The sequence below is a fragment of the Leptinotarsa decemlineata genome, unplaced genomic scaffold (assembly GCF_025532065.1).
Source record: "Leptinotarsa decemlineata unplaced genomic scaffold, Ldec_3_MD MMD2_tig00000090_RagTag_RagTag, whole genome shotgun sequence".
In the NCBI taxonomy this organism is placed as follows: Eukaryota; Metazoa; Arthropoda; class Insecta; order Coleoptera; family Chrysomelidae; genus Leptinotarsa; species Leptinotarsa decemlineata.
Genome location: NW_027412541.1, coordinates 3,195,093 through 3,217,140, shown reverse-complemented (window position 1 = coordinate 3,217,140; position 22,048 = coordinate 3,195,093). Strand labels below are relative to the sequence as shown.

Sequence of the window (22,048 nt, the reverse complement as noted above, 5' to 3'; positions counted from 1 at the left end):
ATAACCCTCTGTGTAGGAGATTAATGTAAAGCCAAATTTTCATATCGACAATCATTTTGGGAAAGCTATTTTTAGTTTCTCTCTCCTTTTTGACACTGCTTCATTTCTCCCAACAACAATTTCTGTAATATCTTATTACTAAATTCTGTTATCCAGAATAGAAATTTGCCAAAAAAACTGAATTTTCCCTGTTTCAATAATAACAACCCAAATCATTCAGAAATAATCCTAACGTCCTATATCGAACGTCTAATAAAGGTATACTCTAAAACGATAAAACACATTCAGAAGTATTGCATATGCGCTATCGAATCAACGTTGTTCATAGATATTTCGAACGATGATTTTCAACGTATCTGTAGCTGTAGAGTAGGGAGGGTGAGTGTAGGCCCACAACACATAGGCCAAATGTGACCCATTGTACATCCTTCCGAGAAGTTGTCCTTCTAGGTCATCGTCCATGCTGTCCTGGACAGGTCACTAGGATACATCTCCTTTATATCGGCAGGTGTAGGCCAACACTCGCCCAATACACACTCTCTTATCGACGATAACTCCGGACACTCGCATAAGAAATGCCTGACAATTTCATATTCCTGTTCACACATCCTCCATAGAGGTGTATATACTAGCCCCATAATATGGATGAGTTTCCTTAGTTGACAGTGGCCAGTCAGAAATTCTACTGTTAATCATAGGTTTTTCCTGGTCATCGCCAGATATTTCTTCGGCGCCAGCTACCCAGGGTCGCCCAGGGTGAATCTGGCAAGACTGCATCCTTTGATTCCATCCTATATCTTTAGGGATCGAGCATGGGTGTGACGTTTGGCTAGTTCCGCAATTGTCGAAGTCATCAGGCCGTAGGTGTCACTGGGTCCTAAAATTCTTAGTCTAGCCGCTTCCTTGGCTAAAGAGTCGGCAATGCGATTACCTTTACTCTGGTCGAGCCCTTTAATCCACCTCAGGATAATGTTATTATCTACCGAGGCTTTGGCTAAATCTTGATAGCACTCTAGTACAAGCTAATAGGGCTTGTCTACTATCAGTGCAGATTGTTATGTTTTCGCCAGAAATTCCTTTCTTAGTTATTTTTTTCGTGGCGATTGAGATACGAGACAGTTCTGTTTGAACTACGCTGGTATTTTTCCCATTCCTCACTTAATCCTTAGGCTTAGTGATCTGAAGAGAACTTCACATTCTGAGCCTCATTTTGTTTTTAAACCGTCTGTATATATCCATATTGCATTTGTAGCATATGACTCTGTGTTCTGTTTTATTTCTATTTTGTATTTAAACACAAACCTGGGTTCAATTGCATCACTGGCTGCCTGCAGCTGAAGTTGCGCAGTAAGGACTTTTTGCCGTAGGCTCAGCCTCAATTGACCCATTCCTACTTAGAGGTTTACACCAGCCGTGCGCAATCGTAATATGGCCATTGACACAACCTCCTCATTGTACAGGGGCAGGGGGCCAGACCAGTAATTCATTCCATTGGCGTGGTTGGTGTTATTCTAATGGCTCCTGTGATGTTTAAACAAGCCAATCGCTTGGATGACCGTTTCTTGTAGTTCTTTCGGTCACCATGCAATGGCTCTGTACGTTAACATAGGTCGTATTAGTGCAGTGTAGATCCAGGTGACCACACGTGGGAAATAGCTCATTTGCATCCCACTGTCCTTTGATATTGCTCATAAGCCACATATGTTTTATGTTAGCTTCCTGTTGAGGGTAGTACCAAGGTATTTCACCTCTTCAGAGAAGTTAAGTTTGCTTTTGAAGATTTCGGGGAGTTTTAAGCCCAATAAACTTTTTTTTCTGGTGAAAGGGATCATCTCAGTCTTCTTGGGATTGATCGACAGTGAGTATTCCATACACCATGTTTTTATTAATTTGAGCCCATCCTGCGCTCTATCGCACAGTATGTTCACAAATTTCCCGGTCTACAAGATAACTACGTCATCTGCATATACAATTGTGTAGAATCCATTATTGTAGAGGTGATTAATCAGGGTATCCAGAACTATGTTCCAAAGAAGGGGACATCCCCTCATGACCAGTCCTCTCACTGCGATATCTTCTACATTGAAACTTGCTCTACTATAGAGCATCTTGAGTGCCCGTTCTCCTACTACCAGAGGTACATTCCTGGAGTTTAGTTTCTGAGTAATTGTTGAAAAGGTTGTTTTATCAAACGTTCCCTCATTATCTATAAATATACCCAGGGTGAATTCTTTTTTGTCCAATGATCTTTCGCTTTTGCCAACCACATGGTGAAGGGGCGAATTAGTAGACCTTCCCGGAGTATATGCATGCTGATATGAATAAAGTGGATTGGTAGGAATGCTTTTGGTAAAGTGTAGACCATCCTACCTGGTTTGGGTATAAAAACCTGTCGTACTTCTCTCCACTCCCAAAACCCAAACTATCCTATTCCGACATCCCAACACTTCTACTCGTCCTAAATTAAACCCCGATAACTTGGATCTCAGACTTTTGGGGAAAAACCTCATACTCCAGGACTCGGTGTCTTACTTGGGGGTCATCTTCACGAGGACCCTCAACTGGGAGACTGACATGAGAGAGACACTGGACAGAGTCCGGAAGAGAGCCAACCTTCTAAAGGCTCTGAGAGGCAAGCTCGGGAGATGTGACAGTATAAATCCTACATAAGACCAGTCCTGGACTATAAAGCGATGATATACTGTACACTTCCCCCGAGACTATCACACCGAATCCTTACAACCGAGAGAAGAATCCTTCGAAATATACACAACCTTCCCTATCGATACCCATCCCTAAACCTATACAACTTCACCAATACTACACCAATCAACCAAAGATTTCAAGAACTTCAAGGACGATATGCGACCAGAACGATGAGCAGCAACAACACCGATGCCATCAATACGCTCACTACGCCTTGGATTCCCCGTGGCGGATCCAGGAGGATACCCAGGAAAAAGCTCCCCTTTCCCCCAGCCAGACTCCTGGAAGCAATGGAAGACTCACCGGAGCCGATCCAGGATATCCTAGAGGAACTCCCACTGAGGATCAGATAAGCGGACAGCGGATAGCAGCGTCCTGGAAAGACCTGAGCTTCACCCGCATGCAGCCCCGGCCAAAAACCGTACCCAAAAGGTACAACCACGACCCCTGCAATGGACCCGGACCACCATACGGATCAACGGAAAAACTCTAGATGATTAAGCGGAACACAAAAACAACACAACACAGACTCCAACACACATCAAAACACACACACACACATACAGCACACTTACCCTGAAGAGGCATTAGCCTACAGCAGGGCCCCACACAAACACACCCAACAAATGTAATGTTTCTTGTTTTCAACGTATTTTAGACATCATAATCATGTCTCTCAACTGAAATTTCATTTTCACCATTATTCCACAGGAACAAAATGTGTATAAGACCTATATATTATATACCAATTTTTCTGATTCATAATGTGTGTAGAAACATATAATTTTCCGAACTATTATATGTGGATTCTTTTATCTACATCAGACGTTCAATGAAGGTGTATTCTTACTCTCAAATACATTTCTTTGATACTTTTCAGTTTGATAATCAACATTTTCTCTATGAAAAAAATTAGAGAAATAATTTTGATTATCAAATTTTGATATCAAAGTGTCAAAGAAGGTAAAATAAGGTGTGAAGGTTATGTGGTGAATGAATATTTGTGATTCCATAGTTTGTATTGAGCAAAAAGAAGGCTGAAAATTTTCGGAAATTTGGAGGGCTGTAACTCTGGATGGATTTGTTAAGAGAGAGAGAGTTGAGAGAAAAAATGTTGATAATCACACTGAAAGGTGTCAAAGAAGGTAAAATAAGGTGTGAAGGTGATGTTGTGAATGAATACTTGTGATTCAATAGTTTGTATCAAGCAAAAAAAGACTGAAAATTTTCGGAAATTTGGCAGGCTATAACTCTGAAAATAAGAAGGTGCGCCAATTTTATTTTTGGGTTCTTAATCTTCACTTCAAAATATGTAAGTAAACACTTTTTTCAATAACGGCGGTTTGCATTTGTCGTTTTCATTTCAGAGTTTAACTTTGGTGAATATAGTATAGATTATTTCTTTGATTGTCTGTGACTGACTTGTACGATAAAGAGTAGGTGCAGGTACTTGTGTTGAAGTTTTATGTGAAATGCAGACAGTGGTCGTAGCGGACGTAAATAGTCGAACCTCTCTTGACTTTAGAATGGAACAAAATACAAGGTCGGGCAAAGGTTACGTAAAAAGTATAATTTTCAGTATACTTTTTGGTGAGACAGACAGAGAAAGAGAGGTTTTGTGACAATTGGTTTGATACATATTTCTATTCTCTATCCAATACTTTTTTATTGTTGAATTGTTGGAAATCGAATTAGCCGTTCTCGAGTAATGATATGATATGAAAAGGTATCCAACAGTAATTAACAGTTTTATATTTGTTCCAAGAATCTGCAAATCAATACATCGTATGAAACAGTCGCTTCCGCTGTCCGTCCCTAGATATTCAAAACTACCTATACGCAACGGATTTTGATGCGGGTTTTTTAAATTAAGATAGAGTGATTCAAGATGAAGATTTATGTGTATATAACATTGAATCGCTGGAGACTAAATCCATTTGGAAAAAGGTTCTCAGGAAGTTTATTCCACATAAACGCAGTTCTCCAGATGGTAGAGTTTTTAAACAGTTAAGTTCGAGGTGTACTGAGTTGAACCTCAAAACAATGAGCAGCCACAGTCTGTCGCGTATTTCCGATATGTACCGTGCCAAATGTGCCAAGTCACTTCCCGTGGAAGTATCTATAGAACATTCACCAATTTTATCAATCCTGAAATTTGTGGTCGATGTTGTGGTCGATATGTGATTACAGTCGTTCAATTATTGTCGCAATAAAGCACACTCAATACCATAGTGCAATGAATTACCATTACAAAAATAATATCAATGATCGTGTTCCAAACTACAAAAATCCATAGAGCAATCATTCATAACCTCAAATTTAGGAATATCTTTCAATTCAACTGGAAAATGCATACCTGCTACATTCAACAGGGTAAAGAGGTGAGGGTATGATGAAATTTCACACAATTGAATTGGCAGAATACAAAGCTGAAATCACAGCCCACGTAAAGCAGTACTGATTCTGATTGACAAGATTCACTACACTTTTCTTCAACTTGATAAATTTGGGTAACTTGTTACAAGAAGACCCTCCAAGGGGGCTATATTTATTGATATATATATACAGAATTTCCTCGATGATCCAACCTGAAAATATATTTTATCTTCACTTTCAATCAGCAATGTTGTGAATACATCATATACCTGAATCTCGATTTCGAAATGTCATTGTTTGGGCTGTTGAACCACCAACAAAAATGTTATAAACCACATTCAAATCATTCGGTTGAATAACAGCTTGATTAGCACTATCGAATGCTTTTACTTCTAAAAGATCCTCGGTTTGAAACACCTACATATTGACTTTCACGCATTTAGCGATGACCAACACATCTTCGAGTAGTTTCAATACTCTCTGCTTCAATTAATTAAAAAATGTAGGGTAATCCATATAATGGTTTTGAATGTTTACCCTGTAGCTCACAATTCTACACTTGAATGATGTGCTTATTATTTAAACACCGTTTCCATCATATTAAACACATACATTTGTTCTATGCTGCAAAGTTTCCTGATGTCTGCAATTCTAGTGGTGTTGGAGGGTTTAACCTCCGCCACTTCGATGTTGATGGCCATTCATCATTCGTGGGAGTACAGGAATTTCGCTAATGACAATGCAGGTTGTCACTCCGAGTGAAACTTTCACCACATTCACCATACATATCCATCTTGTATATAACACCAGACAAATATGATGAGAATTTCAAACGACTGGAACATTCACACCACAATGCTTACAAGAGCACAACCCCCTCCACTCCAATCCAAGGTAAACTACGAGATTTCATTCAAGGTCATATGGTGTGCACATAGCTCAAGGTCGTGCAGAATCGTTCGAAGTCATATGACATGCCTTCCACTCAAAGTCATGACGTCATTCAAGGTCAAGGCCGAGTGGTGGCAGGAGATTCAGATATATCATTAGCGTCCTACTTACAATAGTTGATTGTGACGATAATTTCTCAACAACCACCATCAAGAAATACCTCAAAAGACATAAGTTAAACATCTATGAACTGAAGATATTACATGAATTGAATGAAGATGACCCTGACAGAAGAATGCAGTTTTATGAGTGTGTCCGAACGTGTGATTGCAAATCGTAAGACGTCTAGCTACTCGGAAAGCCCCAGGCTCAGACCAAATAACAAACCGGGCTTTGAAAGTCCTACCATGAAAGGAACTGCAGCACTTTCCGTACCCTTTCAAGAAGGCGACGGTTATCCACATCCCGAATCCAAAGAAGAACCACCTATTCCCAGGTAACCACAGGCCAATCAGCTTAACCCCTTCCTTAAGCAAAGTGGCAGAACCTGTCATCCTGAAATGAGTAGAGGACCAAAGCAATGAACTAGGAATCCTACCAAATGAACAGTTCGGTTTCAGATCAGAACACTCGACAGAGTTGCAAGTCCTGAGGGTAGTAAACTTTGCGACGGAAGGCTTCAATTTCGGTAAAGGATACAACACCAGAGCGATTTTCTAAGACGTTTCCAAGGCGTTCGACAGAGTTTGGCATGACGGACTTCTGGCCAAAACTTTGGCTATACGAAACAAATGATAATATTAATCGAGTCTTTTCTAACTGACAGGCGATGCCGATGCAGAGTAGGACAAGAACTCTCAACCATGCGCTTACTGGAAGCAGGGGTCCCACAAGGTGCAGTCCTTTCGCCACTCCTCTTCTCGGTATACACAGCAGACGTGTCCAAACCGGAGAACAACTTCAACAAATTGGCACTCTACGTGGACGACACAGCTCTGCTGGCGAGATCAACAAGCCAGGCACACGTCACTAGATACTTGCAGTAACAAGCAGATAGATTAGAGGAATGGGCCAACCTGTAGAAGATCAGTATGAACCCTTACAATACTCAGGCAATACTGTTCACCCGGAGGATGGTACACCCGGAAGGAAACGTCACCTTCAACGGACAAGAGATTCCGTGGACCAACGAAGCTAGATACATGGTAGTCAACCTAGACAAACATTAACGTTCAGGTCTCACGTACGGCAGAGAATAGAAATGGCGAGATCTGTCCCACAAAACATATTACCAATAATAGGTCGAAGAAGCAACATGGGAAGCTGCTGATGATAAAGACCGTAATATTACCGATAATCATGTATGCCTGCACTGCCTGGGGCAAGTGAGCAGCGACATACAGAAGACAGATCCAGTCGTTTGTGAACGCGTGCCGTAAGGGCCGCCGTAAACGCTCCAAGATGTACATATTCCGGGATCTAGACCTGAACATACACTACCTAGATGCATATATGAGACAACAGAAGCAGAAGACACGTTTAACAGAATTCGAGAGAACGACAATCCAGCGTTAAGCGATCTACACAATGCACTAAACAGGGGTGACCCCAGATTTCAAATTCACTTCATTTTCAGATTCACTGGAAAACAACAGTTGCTCGCGACATAAAGACACTTCCGGTTAGTTTTTGGGGACCCCCATACAAATATTCATTTAGGAAAGTCACGATACTATAAAACATTAGATTAGAAAGTGAAAGTACCTAAAGGCTGACTTTCGACTGAAAGAGGTCTGATGTCAATCTTGCTGAAGTGCCCATCAGTAAGTTGAAGAGCGCTCCGGAGGAGCGGGGGTGGATGGACGAGATGGGATGTTCTGCACCCAGTAACCGTGTGGGGGTTACGCAACCTGCGACAATACGGGAACTTGTAGATAGATTTGCTGAAAGTAATATTACCACAGAAACATTCCAAAATGTTACAAATGAGTTCTAAAATAGACTGTTTTATCATCAGGAGATTCGAAGAGAACATTTAAAGATGTGTTCAAATGATTTTTTTATGTATGGGATAAATAATAACAAGGTTAAAATAAGAGACTGGCGTTTCATGTTCCCAAAATTGATACTTATCTATTACAAAAGATGTTGCTATTTTATTAATCCTTCCAATAAACAATAATTTTTTTAAATCTAGCGGATTTATGAAATTCCTAGTATTGAATACAAACATTAGTAACTCCGCAACCGGTTATCAAAAAAATTAAGGTGATTGTATAGAGAATTGAAATATCTTTCATACGAAATGTCACAATACCTCCTTTCCATTTGACAAAAAAAATGATAGCGCCCTCACAACGGCAAGTGATGCCATACTTTTGGCTTTTTTATCAAACAGTACTAAGAACGATTCCATTTCACAAAATTTCCTGTTCGAAAGTTGAGAGGAAAGAGGACTATTCACGTCCGCACTGTATTGTAATCTGGGTGTATGTGATACATCAAGTTGTTTCTGTAGTGGTAAATTATTGAGTTTCTACACAAATAGGAATTTGCATTGAATTTCTTGGGAAAAATGTTCGTCCTTTCTTCGTTGCTCAAACGGTTTAGGATTCTCTCACGACCAACTCTTCGAATTAGCTATTCCTCGAATCAAATAATAATGGAATCATCCTCAACACTACTGAATAATCCAAATAATCGTATGAATATTAACATTTGATTTGTATTCCTAAGTTGTCATGGTATGCTGTGTGAAAATTTTCGTACATTATGCTCTTCCTGGTAACCGTTAGTTTTTTCATTCCGAGTGTTAGTTATGCAGAAAGGAATCGAATCACATTTATATATTATGAATTTTAAAACACGCCAGTTTCCATCTCTTCTTCAACTTATATGTTGTCCAGGCTGAATATCTACAAAATCAAGTATCAATGTGAACTTTTTACTCTACAAAAATGAAATTACTGTGCAAGAGCAAACATGGTGAAGGTTTGAATTGAAAGACGAATATTTTTAGGTGGTGAAGGTTTGAATTGAAAGACGAATATTTTTAGGAGAGATTGATTTTCAGGAAAGAAAAGTTCTTGCTTGATTGATTGAAAGAAAAGCCCTCTTGAAACAGCTGCTTTCATAATATGAAACATATTATGAACATTGAATTATACGAAACAAAAATACTTTCAAGGCAAATACTTTTATATGAACACTGAATTATATAAAAAACACATTTCTCTATTCAGTTTGTATTCCAAACATTCGTTATGGAATTGAATCAGATATCATTGACGAGATTGCTACACAATATAGTAAATGAAAGAGGTAAAATTTCACTTACACGAAACACTGTCACCCTCACTGGCAGACATCAGAGGTTTGGTCGTAATAATAAAACTTCTAATAAAACTTCTTTTCGTAGTATAAATTTTTCAGCTAGAGGTCCGTCGCTAGTGAAAAAAACGAAATTGAAATTTTTTCGTTCCATAAAATTTCCAAATAGAGGGTAGCTGCCACTGAACAAATACCGTTTGAAAGAGCTTATGAAAACATTCAGAAAACTGCTTTCAGATTTTTTTGAATGGCAATAGAAGACTTGAAAAACAATTAGGTGAAACTTTTTCTCGTACTGTAAAATTTTCAAATAGAGGTTCGATGTCAGTAAACAAAAAAAAAACATTCGAAAGAGTATGTGAAACATTGAATTTTTTATTGTACTATAAAATTTTCAGAAAGAGTTCCACTACCACTAAACAAAAAGATACCTTTTAAAAGAAATCTATGAAAACATTCACAAGGCTGCCAGCGTTCAGATTTCTTTGGATGGCCGTAGGAGACTTGAAACATTTTTTTTCGAACTTCAAACATTCCAGATAAAGGTTGACTGTCATTGAATAATAAATCCTTTGAGAGGAGCATATGAAAATATTCATGAAAATTCCTTCAGTTTTTCTTGGATGACAGTAAAAAACTTGAAAACAAATCAAAACATCTTCTCGTAATATAAAATTTTCCGGTAGGAGTCCGCTGCTACTTACCAAAATATACTAGTTCGAAGCGCATGTGAAAACATTCACTATGTTTTAAATGTTTGTAGATGGCCTTTGAAAACTTGAAAAAACCCGAATCTTTTTCTCATACTATAAAATTTTCAGATAAAAATCCGCTGCCATTAAGAAAATCGCCTTTAAAAAACATAGAACATTTACAAAAATACCTTCAGATGCCGCAGAAGACTTAAAAAATGATTGAATCCTCTTCTTGAACTATAAAATTATGAGACAGACGTTTGCTGCTAGTGAACATTAAATACCGTTGGAAAGCGCTTATGAAAATTTTCATTAAAGTGCCTTCAGATTTTTTCGGATGACAGTAAGACACTTGAAAAAATATAAAAGTTTTCGTCGTACTCAAAATTTTCAAAAATACAGCTACTAAACAAAAAATACCGTTGAAATGAGTGGTATATGAAAACATTCACAAAACTGCCAGATAGAAGCAATGGACAAAATCTATCAAAGTGCATTTAGAATGCTTCACTTAATAAAGTACATAAATCACAAATCATTTTTGAAAAGATAAAGAGAGAAAGAAAGATTATCAAATGACCAAAAGAGAAAAGTATTTTCTATTTATATTGGATTCTTTCCAGAGAATCGATACTTCAATTGAGAACTGTCCTTAGAATAAATTACCAAAGAAGACATTGCTCGAACACATTGCCCAAGATGGTTTCATAAGGGTGATACAAAATCAAGAAGTGTCAAAGTTTGATCGCACAGACTTTGAACAGGAGTCTACAGCTTTCTAATCTATAGTTCCTAAAATATATGGTCTACTGAAATTTCACATATCTGGCAAATCGTTGCGACCAAATGTCTCCTCCATAAATTCCTCTACTGAATGGATATTATATATCATCTATTCATGAGCAGATTTGGATTGGAAGCAAAAGACGAGTTATAGCAAGCGCCAAACGTGATGGCGAGCGATCGCGCAGGTATAGACTCTCCCAACTGAATTTCTACTGGATTACGATAAGCCTCTTGCCGGCCAGTGTCGTACCTATGATTAGTTTTAATTAGGGTAGCAAATGGAACATTTATGATAGGTAGTATGTTTATTTAGTATGATAGGTAGTAGTTAACTCTAAAGACAAGATATTGTAAATATCTGTGAGGACTGTTACAAAAGTTATATCGGTTAGAAAGCATAGCAAATATCCTATTTCGGAGACCATAAAAACCTTGTGTCGCTCAACATGCCTTGAACAACGCGAACGGTCATGGACATCTTACCATACCACATAATTTCCTCTTGGATTAACTTCTACTACTGTACCCGATTTAGTTTCTTTCGTGTTTTATGATTCTTTTAGAACAATTCTCAGCCATCCTGTATAAGCAGAAGTTATCTTCTCAATTTTCTGCAAATAATGAAACCGTTATTAAAATTCATCACCATGCTGGTTTTGAACTGAACATGTTCGAACAATGAGAACGTTTTCTACCATACCTGATACAAAGTAAATATGTGCGTAAAATGTGAGAACATTTTCAAAACTGTACAAGAATGGGTAGGGTTCCCTCTCCTAATGCAAATATTGTAACGAATCTGAACACATGACGTCACCGCGAAAGAATGTAGTCGGGAATCACCGGTATAACTCTAGAACCGAACCGACTACAGATTTCTAGAAAGGACCGTTACCGATATAAGCCCGGCTTCCCGATCCAAGAAAGCAGTTCAGAAAGTGAATCGAGCGGCTAAATAAGAAATTCAAATAGTGGAAATGAATTCGGTGTTAGTTGCTAAGTGTTGTAATAAATAAATTAGTTTGTGATTACTGAAATATTGTTGGAAATAAATTCGTTTTAGACAGTAAATTCTTTAATTTGTTACAATTTGTTCTCAGTTTTACAGTTTTACATGTGTATTATGAACCTGATAATCAAACGGAATGTTCTGAGCATTCACAACATGGTGAGTTTCACCAGAATCTTTTGAAAAGTTACCGGTTCAACGTACTGATTGATATTTAACTGAAACTTACTGTATTTTAAGTCATGCAGTTACTTGCAATCATTTTTTTAGTGCACCGTCTTTTGTCAGAAGAAACAAAATCGGCTATCATTTTTGCGTACAGCTGCTTTATGAAAAAGAAGAGCACATTTGTCACATCGGGCAGCTCTCTTTTCATCAGCTGTCATTTATTTATTCTGTTCAACTGATCAACTATAGTTGGGTAACCAAACGACACAGTGTTGCAAGCACACTAGCAAGCAGTGCTCACGTTAACAATATTCAGAAGTAATTTTCACATAATTGATCATAGTTATAAAATTATGATAACCTTTTTGGTGTGCGCTTCCTTGCATCGTGTAGCGTTTATATGTGAAAAAATCACCCATTTTGTAAGGTTTTGAACTCAGCAATATGGAGTGGCTTGTTTATTACATACTAATTCATTATTTTTTGAGGATTCGTTCCACGATAAGTTGAGTACTCAAATAGTGTTTTTCAATTTTTTGCATGAATTTTCAATCACGTATTTCACTGTTTCAGAATGACGTGAAAGTAATCTGATCATCATTCCCTCGGAATCGGATTCTTCCATTGAAAGTACACCCTGTATAAGTATGCATGGACATACCCTGTTACAAAGATGACATCTATGGGATCCAACCCAAACCTTGTTTATAAAAGATATAAGATAACCAGATTCCCTCGGCAAACTATTGCATAGCCTATTAACGTTTACCTACTCTCGTGTGGCCTATAGCTTCGATAGTGACTGTCGCTAGAAAAATTGCTTTCTTCCTCTGCAAATTTAATTTCTGGTGTTGATTCACCGCTCTGGTTTCAATTGTAGCCTCCTAGAGACGAATTCCGCGAAAAAATCGGCCGTTTCGCTGTTTCGCTTTTATGGTAAAGTATACTTTTCCTAATTCCGATACATTATTCAATGCATCTCCGTCATATAATATTCACTCAACGTTCAGAGAACAGTTTAAAAACCGCACTGTTTCTTCATGTGTATTCAATGATCCGTGTCCATTAAAAACATGTTAAGTGGTATGTTGTTTAGTGAATCAAGTGTTGTGGTATATTGCCTGTAGGTATTGTGCTTTTTTGTTGTTTTATTATCAAAATCTCGACTTCACTGTATGTTTTAAAAATCTGTTTAAAATATGTTTTTTCGTTACTCAGCTGTCGCCCCTATACGAACGACAACTCTCAGAAGTTGAGAAACTTGTGCGAGCTAAGGACTAACGAGGTCTTACCTTTTAATGTGTGATCCCTAACACGGATGTATCTTTTTGTATGCAGTAAAAATGAATGAATTATAAACTGTTCAAAACACCAGAACTGTAATACTCTACTCGATGCACAGTTCACCATCCAAGTTGGTGTCTTCAGAAGATAAGAATGAAGTAAACTCTTCATCTTCTGAAGACACCAACTTGGTTGTTGAATCGTACGTCGAGTAGAGTGTTGAAGTTCATAATCAACTCACTATCGTAAATCAGCGTAGTGTTTCATGGATAAAAATATATATTCATGTTGAATAGAAAAAAACGCACCCAACACTAGGTACTTCCAGTAAAAAACATTCTAAGCACTAAAGTTAATTACAACCATGGAAACGATTTCAATTTGTATATGTTCCTGTAAGTGAATTGAAAATTCAGTGTCTTGTGTCTTGGTCAGTAATATTTTCAATTTTCATCTCACTATGAGTAATAGACGAAAAGTATCTTACCCAACATTTCTTCGTGTCCGTGATTCGTGTTTATTTCAGTCACTGTAATATTCAAGCAAATAGTTTTTCTAATTGGTACCATTTTGGCCACACATTCAGTGGGGTCGCATTTATATCAATCGATTAAAATATATTTCTTGTTCAGGGTTGAAGCAAACCCTTGCAACTCTATGAAATGTGCGATATCTAACTGCTAGAATTGATGTTTTCAAGAGAAACGTAGAATTTTTGTACGATCAGAGAAAAGGCCCGATATGTAAGGTTTATTTTACATTCTACTCAAAATTTGAAACTTTTGTATATGTATCCAGAGGAAGAGAAATTGAATTCATTATTCGGAAATGATCGATTTATTTCAGTTCATTTCCAATTTTACCGAAAATTTGATTTTTTTGTGCACGATGGGTGACGGTTGGAACTTTTTTTTTGTTGAAAATGAACAATCTAGAGGAATTTTGCTGGGAAGCCCAACCTGCAAGAATATCTGCCGACCTTTCAATTTTACGACAAATGTTGAATGCTTTCATACACGAAGGGTAGGAGTTGAAATTCTTTTGTCGAAAAAGATTTTTCTGGTACAGATTCTCATCTGGGAGGCTCAAGCTGCAAGAATTTCTGCCCACTAGCAAAGTTTATTTTCCATTATGTGTAAAATGTGGAATATTTCCATTTCCGAAGAATGAGTCTTTCAACTTCTTTGGCAAAAATGATCAATCTGGTCGAGATTGTGACGTTCAGCCCGGATGAACTTCTCCAAGGTTTATTTTCAATTTTATGAGAAATGCGAAACTTTTTATACACTAATTGTAGGGGTTGGGAATTTTTTTTTAAAAAAATAAATAATCTGGTTGAGATTCTCATCTGGACTTGAAGGAAATTCAGTCGACCTTCAAGGTTTTCTATCAATGTTATGAGAAATTTGAATTTTTTCTCAAAAGAGGGGGTTGAATTTTTTTTTGGGTTGAAAATGATTAATGTTTTTCCTCTGAGAGGCCCGACCTGCAAGAATGTATGCCAACCTGCAAATTTTGCATACACGAAAAGTGGGCGAAATAATTATTCTGTTCGAGATCTTTATCTGGGAGGCATGAACGGCAAGAATTTTTTCTGGTCTATACAAGGTTTATTCAATGCATTTGTTGTTGGATGTTGGATTTGTTTTCTACTCGATCATATTAGTCGAGTTTCTTATCTGCGAGACCCGACCGGCAAAAATTTCAACCTTCCTACAGGGTTACAAGAGTAATGTTCTCTGAGAACAATTTGCTAAACCGCAGACCTGCAAAATAGTGACATCCCCAAATACTTTGTATTTCCTCACGGCTTTTATCTAAACCCGCCAACAAATCGAAGACATTTGGCAACCAACGTGATTATTAGTATCAAATTCAGTCTATATAGAACTCATGAACGCATTTGCTATTTGCTTCTGTTCATTGATGTCTTCATGTTGGATGGATGGGCATAGAAATCTGATCCATACTTGAGCAATAAAAGCTAATCAAACTCAACTCAAAAGTCAAAATGTAGCTGAATGACAGGAAGTGAGAAGTAATAGTATAGTGTGTCGTTAAAAATAGTGTTGTTATATAGGAATTTTTAATTGTGCCCAAATTAGAGTGATACTAGTACCCAAAAGTGCCCACTTGTCATTTTCTTCTTCTCATTTGTGACAGAAGCTTTGCCCATTGGCAGTTTCCTATTTTTACTATCCTCAAGCATTTACTTTGTAATAAATCTATTACTATTTAGTATTTTTATTACGTTACTATACTGAAAACAATCTATTACGTTTACACAATTCGATCATTTTAATTATTTTGCTAGTGTTTGTCGTGCAGACATTAATGAGATGTGGCAACTTCTTGGAGTAAATACGTTTCAGTCAGTGGTTCAGCTGTTAATGATGGTATCGATATATGGGGAATTTCATCGGTTTTTTCACCGACATAACCTATAACTAGACTGCTAATGGTCATATCCCAGATATTCGAAAAATTCATCCCAATTTAATTTATGAAAACGTGTCTACGCAATGCGCAGAAGGCTCAAAGACTGTCATTTCAGACGTTGACACAAGGCTTCGACCATTTTGTTCATAGGCGTCGTCGGCTTGATAGTTATTCGTGAAAAAATGAGGTGTTTTGTACTTTGGTTTAGGAATTCTTCGTTGAATCACCCAAAAGGTGTTACATTCCATAAGTAAGTCAGTTATAATTCTAAAAACATTAATATCCAATACAATAATAATTATTTCACAATTTATAGGTTGAAGTCTCTTGAATTATTCACAATAGTTACAACTTTGGATTCATTAATTCCACATAATAATATAAGTACAGAAATAAGTATAGTACTTAGAATTGAAAAGATGATTTATAATGCTAAAAAAGGATTTTTCTAATAATTAGTGTATGCAAGACTCTGGCAAGGCTATAGAACAAATGAAATTATATTTGACTGTAATTTTATTGCATTATTCTAGGATCCCTGAAGATAGATACTGTAAATCGTTAGAAGCCATCAAAAGACCATCAGATACCCTTTCACATTCTTCAAGGAGAATATGTTCTGAACACTTTACTCCCGATAGTTTTATACCTCTACGTGGAAGGCTCAGAACATTTGAACCACATGTAATACCAACTTTAAAGTTGACACAGTCACAGTTGTTAATGAGGTAAGATTTTTAATGAAATTGGTGAATACAATATACAATTACGGTAATACATTTACAATTGCTGTTTATTGATTATTTTAAATTATTTAAGATGGCACTCCAGCATTACCAACTGAGTAACTTTATTTTCAGATCTCGAAATGGTTCTAATAACAACCCTACGCCATATCAGTTTAATAATACTTTCAAGAGATTAATGTTATACCATGGCATTAAATAAGATGGAGGAAATTGTTTTAGTCTAGACACCACTTCAAATATAACACTCCAAAGTATATCTAAACCAAAACAGAGAGAGGTAGGTGTCTTTTGATGAGCTGGGTTCCATAAAGAAGTATGGGTTTGATCATGAGGAAGTAATAGGTGATCACGATTATGGCAAAGAATTTGCATCCTTTTTTGATATAATTACTGAAAATGTTTTGGTTTACGTAGCTGGTTTTGTAATCAAAAAAATCAAAACTGTCATTAAATGTGCAAAATGTTTATCAGCAGTAGAGGTTGTTGTGAATACGACAAAAGATGATTGTATAGATTTTACTCAGTTATTGATAAGTAGGAAAAACAGGGGCAGATTGATCAAACCATCCGATGATGTTGTTTCAGTTATACGTTTTGTAGAATTATAGATCAAAATATTTGTACCAACAACAGATAATAAATTACCAAATCACAAATTTTTTTTCCAGAAATTCAATCTTCAATGTTACTTGACATTTATGCGTTTCAAAAAAGATGTGTTTTCAGATCTGGATGATCGCTATCAAGATTCTGTCACTTTTTCAGAAAACCATAAATCAATTCTTATCAAGCTCATAATACAAGGTTATACCAAATTGAGATTTCATGAAGTTTCAAAGAAACAAACAGAAATTGAAAGGGGTGCTGTGATCAGAAAACAATTTTCCAAACTAATATTGTTTCAAAATCAATGAAAATTGAAACATGGTGTTATTTTTACACTATATTGAGACTAACAGTGCAATTTCCTGACAAATTGCATTGAGTATTTTCCACTAAAAATAAGTAATATTATTTAGTTACATTTACTGGGTGAATTGCTAAGAACTGTGCCTATATGGCTCATTAGAATATTGTATTGTAGTCTGGAACACTTGCTTCTCTATTCCATTAAACAAAATCAAATCCATGTTCAATTGTTCGAATCTATTCATACTAATGTATCATTATCATTGGTTTGCAATTATTATTTTAGTATTATTTCTACTGATGTTACATCACAATCTAATTGGAATCCAAACTGAGTAGAGAAAAGTGTTTTTGTATAATTCAGTGTTCATATAGAAGTATTTGTTTTAAAAGAATTTTTTCTTTCGTGTAATTCAATGTTTATATGAAAGTAGCTGTTTCAAGAGGGCTTTTTCTTCCAGTTTGTGTCTGAAAGTTACTTCTTTGCATGATCTACACATCTATGTATAGAGTTACTTTTTTCAGAATTGATTGCTTCCTTCCTTTCTTTGGAAGATTCCCACATTTTTTTGTATCAAGATGAAGAGAAAGCCAAAACCTTCTTTCCCAAAAATAAATTACTCCTAAACAACATACAACATACTTATGTTTATGTTATGAGTACCGAGTACCGAGCTTTGTTTGGTATTAATATTATTACTAGTCGCCCATAGATATCAGGAAGAGTCATGCAGAGTACCTATTATAATACAAATGTTTATTTTTGTTTCGCAGATTTCTCTATGAACATAAGTATGAAAACCAAGTGTTTCACTTGATATCCCTAAAAAATCCCCCTTTCCTGCGATACGCCCATGTGATTTGGAAACGTCATGAAAACTTCATTGCGCATGCCCTGAAGGCTCGCTGAAATTTCGTAAATGGATGTTTTGTTATATGGGATTAGCACTCTAGATTAAGGTTATGTCCATGGTTTTTTTCTAATCCTTATAAGGAATCCATGAAATAGATTGAATATGGATTGAAATGTATAGCGGAATTTAATTTTACTACTTACTTGTCCAGCAAATCTGAAGTGGATTTTTCAAAATTATATAACGTAGGTATAAAGTTTAAAACAAGTTTAGTTATAAATTGATATTCATTCAGATAAGCAGCGTGGCACAATTTGGGTAAATTTTCGTTTTAGGGACACCCGGCGATTTTGAAAAAATGTTTGCGTGTACTTACGTATTTTGATGCCTAGATTACGAATCCGGAAGAAAAAAGCGGCGCTCTCCATTATTAACAAAGTTACGGCCCTTCAAAGTTCTGAAAAGGGCAACTTTTCAGCCTTCTTTTTCACAAAATAAACTATTTAAAAACACAAGCATCTATTCACTAGGTCACCTTATTTCTCCTTCTTTGACACTTTTCACTTCAATAATGAACATTTTTCTTATAAAAAATTTAATTTAAAAACGAATGCTTCTCCTGGTGATATTATTCTATTTTTAGGTTAGTTACTAGTGACATTTCAGAAAAAAGCGGTTGGTATTTGCCGCCGCCTACTATTTCAAATTTGGAATACACCACCAAAAACCAATTTATGATCTGAAGAATGAAGGTAAAAAACATTTGAATACTTTAGGAATATGGACTGCATCAGTCGTACCAACCATGCCATTAACCTCAAAAACGTAAAATACAGAGATATGTAACCAAAAAGCAGCTCCGTACCTTTTTTAACATTTTTATTGGAAAAATGTTGATTATTGAAGTAAAAAGTGTCGAAGAAGGAGAAATAAGGTATAAAGGTGACCTAGTGAATGAATGCTTGTGTTTTTAAATAGTTTATTTTGTGGAAAAGAAGGCTGAAAAGTTGCCCTTTTCAGAACTAAGGGCCGTAACTTTGTAAATAAGGGAGAGCGCCACTTTTTTCTTTCGAATTCGTAATACGCAAGTACACGCAAAAATTTTTTCAAAATCGCCGGGTGTCCTCAAAACGAAAATTTCCGTTTTTATTATTGAATTTGACATCTGACACAAATTGAATCATTCCATTCTGGCGAATATTATTATTAATGACTTAATTACGAATCGTTTTTGAATAAACGCTCGAATATGAATGAACGCCAGAAAATACTTGAGTTTAACAGTGATGAAAAATGCTTCGCAAAATTTCACACAACTGATAGCTAACAATATAATTTAAAATTAAATGTAAAATATGGATGTGTCGGGAGATAATAAATAAAAGTCAAATAAAATATGTAATGAAACAAACAATATTCAAATGAGTGAGACATATTATTTCATAGGCTAGATAGAAATGAAGAATTCCTTCCATTCCTTAAGATTTTTAGATATCAGTTGTTAGCCAAACCAAATCTATCAACTATAAACTATTGGTATGTGGCCCACAGATGGAATGACTCTCAAATTTAGAAACGTAATGGATGTCACAACTACAATCCATCAAACAATAATACGACTACACTCGATTGGTGCATCAGTGAATTTGGGAACGCATTTTATAATCACTTTGTCAATTGTCATTAACATAAGTAAGAATTGAGAATGCACAACTATCCTGAAACAACACCATCTACGGGATCGACAGAAAACTCAAACATTGCCTATCCAAGATAAAGAAGGATTAATACGGCAGGCAGTTTGTTGCGAAAGCAAGCGTCATCGGCATCGGCTACCAAATGAAAAATAGGTTTCTCTGCAGTTTTCATTGCAAGGCATCTAGTAGAACCAAAGGCCTGCCAGTAATTATTCTCTATAGACAGTTGAATCCCATCTTTATACACATGACGAATGTCTAACATTGACAAGAAAGATTTCGTGAATATACGAGTAAGATTCTGATTGATAAAAACAGAAAACTGATCAATTCTGTCAATCTCAAAGATCATAGTTTAAATAACATAAGTTGATGTAATCGAAATATTTCAAAAAAATAGGGATACAATTGAATATAGCTACGAAATGATTCCTAACTTCCTTCAATCCCAATTTTTCAGAGGATCTTTCTGTTGTCAAAATTCAAGTATCCGATCAAGAGGTATAAAGTTGAAGTAATTCTTCATTATTATCGAAAATTCATCATTATTCATTATAATAATGACAACTTCACAATAGTTTATTTCAACCTATTGTATCATGGAAAACTGCAACAATACAGTCCAATACTTCAAACATTACCCGGTTTCGTCTTCATTCTGTCACACTTGTCATTTGTCATATTTTTTAGTACAAGCACATATATTTTATTTAATCTGTGGTACAAGTACAGTGCGTTCAGATATGAATTTTCTATCAGATACAATTGTATTATCATTTCTGGTTTTTATACGACACGAGTGGCACTAGTGTTTGAAAGAAGTTATACATACATATGTAATAAGAAAATACATAATTCGAAACATTGATCTCTCAATGTTTCTACAGAGTAGGATCTGATGGAAAATACCTGTATGTAATAACTGCTTTCCTGAATAATACTATAGATGATACAAGACTGATTTCAACGCCGTTCCACCGCATATACACCTTCTCTTTAAATATTCAACAAAAGTCATTTTTGTGGAGGAAAAAATCAGATTTTCATCGACCTTTTTTGGGTATTTGTTACCTTCCACAATCTGGAAAATATAAAAATTAGAATGGAGAACTTTATACAAGTGTAGAAGGGCAAACTTTTAAGTTTACCCCGATAAGTTACTGCGTAAAAATCAAAGTATTTTTCACAAAGAAAAATCTTCTATTTATCAGTAACTTGTCGTATTTAACAATTTTGCCTATCAAAAAAATGTTAAAAAATAATACTTATCTTTTACGTTCCGGAGGCCAAAATATGCCTCTGTCTTCAGAAATGGATAAAAAATTCAAATATATTCGCAGTTATTCCTTTTTTGATACCTTATTTCTTTACTTCTTCGACAGATGTCAAAGAAGTTTTGAAATATGAAATTATGTCAATGTTATTGATTGACAACTGAAAAATTCGATGTAATACAAGGTACTCTCCGATATGAGTTTGTTGCCATTTCGCCACTATCCAAAGTTGTCTTCAAGATGGGTAGCCAAGTACAAAAAATACACTGAGATCTATACTCACACATACAAAACCCAACAACACTGAAGAGAAAACAAAAAATTGTATTTAAAAAATACCTTGTTCTTGTGGTAAAAGTTACATTGGTGAAACCTCAAGACCACTGGAAGTGCGTGAGAATGAACATCGAGATTATATAAAAAATAGACAATTGACAGGATCAAAATTATCAGAACACATTTTAAAATCAGACGGTGAACATCGGGTGGAATGGAATAAGACAAGAATGATTACCAATGAGCCTCATTCTAAGAGACGTAAGCTAAAAGAATCAGCGTATATTCTCATGTCTGGAGAGAATTGTATCTCGAATAGCTCCTTAGAAATAGACCGTACTTGGCTACCCACCTTGAAGAAAACTTTGGATAGTGGCGAAATGGCAACAAACTGATATCGGAGAGTACTTTGTATTACATCGAATGTTTCAGTTGTCAATCAACAACATTGACATAATTTCATATTTCAAAACTTCTTCGACATCTGTCGAAGAATAAGTAAATAAATTAGATATCAAAAAAGGAATAACTGCGAATATATTCGAATTTTTTCTCCATTTCTGAAGACGGAGGCAGATTTTGGCCTCCGAAACGTAAAAGATAAG

General features: G+C 36.0%; 1 protein-coding gene and 1 long non-coding RNA gene across 5 annotated transcripts in view; one reads left to right on the top strand and one right to left on the bottom strand.

Annotated features, from left to right (window-relative positions):
* LOC141481185 (uncharacterized) overlaps window positions 1–21,549 on the bottom strand; it is a 29,278-nt gene extending 7,729 nt beyond the window's left edge. The window contains exons 1-2 of the long non-coding RNA XR_012464796.1: window positions 20,803–21,549; window positions 11,268–11,395 (exon numbers count right to left, since the gene is read on the bottom strand). This is a non-coding gene — a long non-coding RNA (uncharacterized lncRNA). The remainder of the gene's footprint in view (window positions 1–11,267; window positions 11,396–20,802) is intronic.
* Window positions 12,709–16,707, top strand: LOC141481184 (uncharacterized). Of its 4 annotated transcripts, none has more exons than XR_012464795.1 (3): window positions 12,709–12,897; window positions 16,218–16,412; window positions 16,545–16,707. XR_012464795.1 is itself a non-coding variant. In XM_074172347.1 (3 exons), the coding sequence occupies exons 1-3, from the start codon at window positions 13,035–13,037 to the stop codon at window positions 16,630–16,632; spliced, it is 333 nt and encodes a 110-aa protein (XP_074028448.1). In that variant the 5' UTR covers window positions 12,955–13,034; the 3' UTR covers window positions 16,633–16,707. The 4 variants fall into 4 exon arrangements, 2 of the variants coding, with proteins under 2 accessions (XP_074028448.1, XP_074028447.1); XM_074172347.1 differs by lacking the exon at window positions 12,709–12,897 and adding an exon at window positions 12,955–13,084; XR_012464794.1 differs by lacking the exon at window positions 12,709–12,897 and adding an exon at window positions 12,970–13,088.
* Window positions 21,550–22,048: the final 499 nt, after the last annotated feature.